Source organism: Pleurodeles waltl, chromosome 5, assembly GCF_031143425.1.
Source record: "Pleurodeles waltl isolate 20211129_DDA chromosome 5, aPleWal1.hap1.20221129, whole genome shotgun sequence".
Classification (NCBI taxonomy): Eukaryota; Metazoa; Chordata; class Amphibia; order Caudata; family Salamandridae; genus Pleurodeles; species Pleurodeles waltl.
Genome location: NC_090444.1, coordinates 1859171134 through 1859174336, shown reverse-complemented (window position 1 = coordinate 1859174336; position 3203 = coordinate 1859171134). Strand labels below are relative to the sequence as shown.

The window sequence follows — 3203 nt, the reverse complement described above, 5'->3', positions numbered from 1 at the left end:
CTCCATGGCGTCGAGGTCTACAAGTGGGCGGTACACTGGAGGCTGTCTTCCTCTCCTCATGCCAGGGTAACTATATGGACAAAATTTTAATTGTAGATGGCTTAGACAAATGTACACACAATGAATATGTTCAAATAGAAGTCCCACATATCTCTATATGATGTCAGATACAACATATGACATTAGAAGCACAGTATCTTGCTATGCATCCTATGACAGTCCCCTTGGTTCACATTCCATGATTCCTCTGATGTACTTTACATGCATATTTATCTGTGACTGTCAGTGTTTGATAGTCCAACCCAGTTTAAATGACAAAACATATTTGTTGCACATATACTCCATTGTCGTTGCAAGTAGGATGTTGAGAATAGGTTATCATTTACAATACCACCAATTCCTCTGTTACCCAGCTTTTTCTACTCACATGCACAATTAGACTACTAAACATGTAGGAAGCACTTACTAATAGTTCGTACAATTTTGAGATATATCAATGATGCAGATGCCATAACTTTTTCATACATGTAATTGGCTCAAAATGGCAGCTGCCTGACCTACTGTACTGCACATGAGGAAGTGACCTAACTCTGCTGGTGGATGTCATCATGGCGGTAGGCGGTCACAACTGCAGTGCACATTGCCATTGGAACACATTGCAGCCTTTGGTGGACCTGGGCCAATGGCGATGTCCGCCGGAGGTGGCAGTCATGTACGTGGCAGATGTGACGGGCATTTTCTGCTGTAATGGCCACTTGACTCATGACACTGCTGCCATCAAGATCTCCACTACCTGAGTTGTTGTGTACTGCCTCTGGGAGCTATCATGCCACGTCCTTCAGGTGATAGGACACCAGCCTTCACTCCAGAAGAGCTGGACAAGCTCGTAGATGAGGTCCTATCCCTGCATGGACAGCTATATGGTGCACCGGAGGAGCAGGTAGGTCCGATGATATACCAGTGTGTGAAAGGTAGAGTGTATGATGGTGTACATGAAATGAGAGGTAGTGAGGGATGGGGCAATAATGTCTGGGTGTATGTGAATGTGTACATGTGCAGAGGTAGAAATATAGTACTGATACATGGTAGCTTGTGTGTATTCTAGCTTCCTTAACACACAACAGAGATTGCAGCATGGACAACAATAATGGTGTGAGAAATTTTCATCGAGACATTATGGATAATCACTTTTGGCCTGGTCATATGTGTCTAGTTAATACCAGGTACTGTTCATGCATTTTGTATGGGAGAGTCCATCCACACATGGGCTGGCTGCAGATGGTAAATTGTGAATGAGTTTGGACTGAGAGGAAGGGTATGTTCGCCAACTTACTATGACTGAAGTGTTCAGACCACTTGTGTTGGATGGTTCATGTGGAAACAACTTTTTCTTTTTGTCCGTGTCACCCATGCAGGTCAACGCCCATCAAAAGAAGGGACTCTGGTGTGCCATCGCCAAGCATGTGCAGACCCTGAGGGTCCAAAGCCAGTAGAGCACCAATGTTAGGAAGCAGTGCGAGGACCTGAGATGCTGGGCCCGGAAGACCACAGAGGCCCAGCTGGGGATGTCCTCTCAACAATGGAGGGGTGCCCGTTGGACCTTGACCCCCCCAATGGCCCACATTTTGGCGATGGTCTACCCTGAGTTGGATGGCCAGTTGAGGACAGCACAGCAGCCACAAGGGAGTGAGTACTGACTACACACTTGTACATCCCTCTGCCAGTTAAGTGTACAAAGTGTGAGTATTTAAGCAGTGACAATGTGGTTAGTGCTAACGGCGAATGGTCCCACTATATATACCTAAGTGTACTGTTTATGACATTGACATATAGATTTGGAGCTTCTAGTGTGTTTAGGGACATTAAATTCACCAGTGTGAGCCATATTGTGTTGTAACATGTGGTGATGCACATGTGACAGTGTCATACTGCTTTGTATGTAACCTGTTGTGTCACCCCTACCAACTACTGGTTCATACTCCAGGTATCCTCTTGGTACGTTGTTCAGGTCTTCTGTCTCTATCCATTCCATTTCTACTGGATCTGGCTGAAAGTGCAATGTAGGGTCTGACAGGTGGGAAACAGGCCAATTATGACCTCGATGTAAAGTTCATGTGAGTGTGTGATCTCATTCAGAAATTTCACATGGCATACTGTCTACACTTACTCTGATGTGTGAGGAGGTGTCCCCATTGTTAAGTGAGGACTGTACATTGGAAACTGTGTTGTACAATCAGGGTGGACATCCTAAATGATGAATAGCATGGTGGTATTTCTACATTCCTAGTGCAAGACATGTCATAGAAATGTGAGTTCAGACTTTTTCTCCCATGTACATGGTAATGTGAAGGTCAGTGGTTAGCCTGCTTTCCCATAATCAATGTATTGTGGGCATGCTACATAGTGCATAACAACTCCTAAATGGTACAATATACACTGTTTTAGCCAACATCATGTGTGCAGTGGTAATTCCTGCCATTTTCAAGATTTCTGATCCAAGTTTGGCATACTTACTTTAGCTAAGCTGAATGAGTTTAGATGGATGTTAGAATGGCTGAGCTCAATTTGCACCAACTTCATTTTGTTGCTGGTTTTGTTGTTTACATTCACATGTTGTTGGAATGGTATATGTTATCAATCAATTGGCTGCACTCTGGGTAAATGTCTCAATAATGATCATTTACAAGGTTGTTTTTGTCAGTGTAACTTTACTCCAAAGATGTCATGTTACTCAAGTGCTGATATTCATGTTGTGATTTTGATAATGGTGATGTGAGGTTGATGATCATCAGAATTAGTTGAACTGTATGTGGCCTTCAGGCACATGACAGGTGTCCATTGTATTGAACGTGATGGTACGGTCCCCGGGGTTGTCTGTGGGTAAATCCAGTGTGCTGGTTGGGCCCCTATTGCTATACATAACTTTGTGTACTTTGTGAAAATTGCTAAGATGAGTATGTCCACAAAGTATGTATTAACCTTTTGATACATGTGTTGTTGAAATGCATATAAAATCTATTATGCACCAACTTGTGATATGCCTAATGGAGTAGGTGCATCTGTTGTTTTTGCCTTTGTGAATGTAATAGACACAGTTAAAAGTAACAAATGTGAGTGTTAAGCAATCTGCTTTGTTGCCATTGGAATGTGATGATGCAACTTTCATGGGATATGACATCTGTTAATAGACTGAGCAAGTGTAG

The 3203-nt window shown here is 43.1% G+C and overlaps 1 protein-coding gene across 1 annotated transcript in view; it reads left to right on the top strand.

Annotated features, from left to right (window-relative positions):
- The first annotated feature begins 826 nt into the window (after positions 1–826).
- LOC138297170 (solute carrier family 22 member 7-like) overlaps positions 827–3203 on the top strand; it is a 182454-nt gene continuing 180077 nt past the window's right edge. The window contains exons 1-2 of the mRNA XM_069236663.1: positions 827–940; positions 1416–1489. Coding sequence (XP_069092764.1) covers positions 827–940; positions 1416–1489 — 188 coding nt within the window. The remainder of the gene's footprint in view (positions 941–1415; positions 1490–3203) is intronic.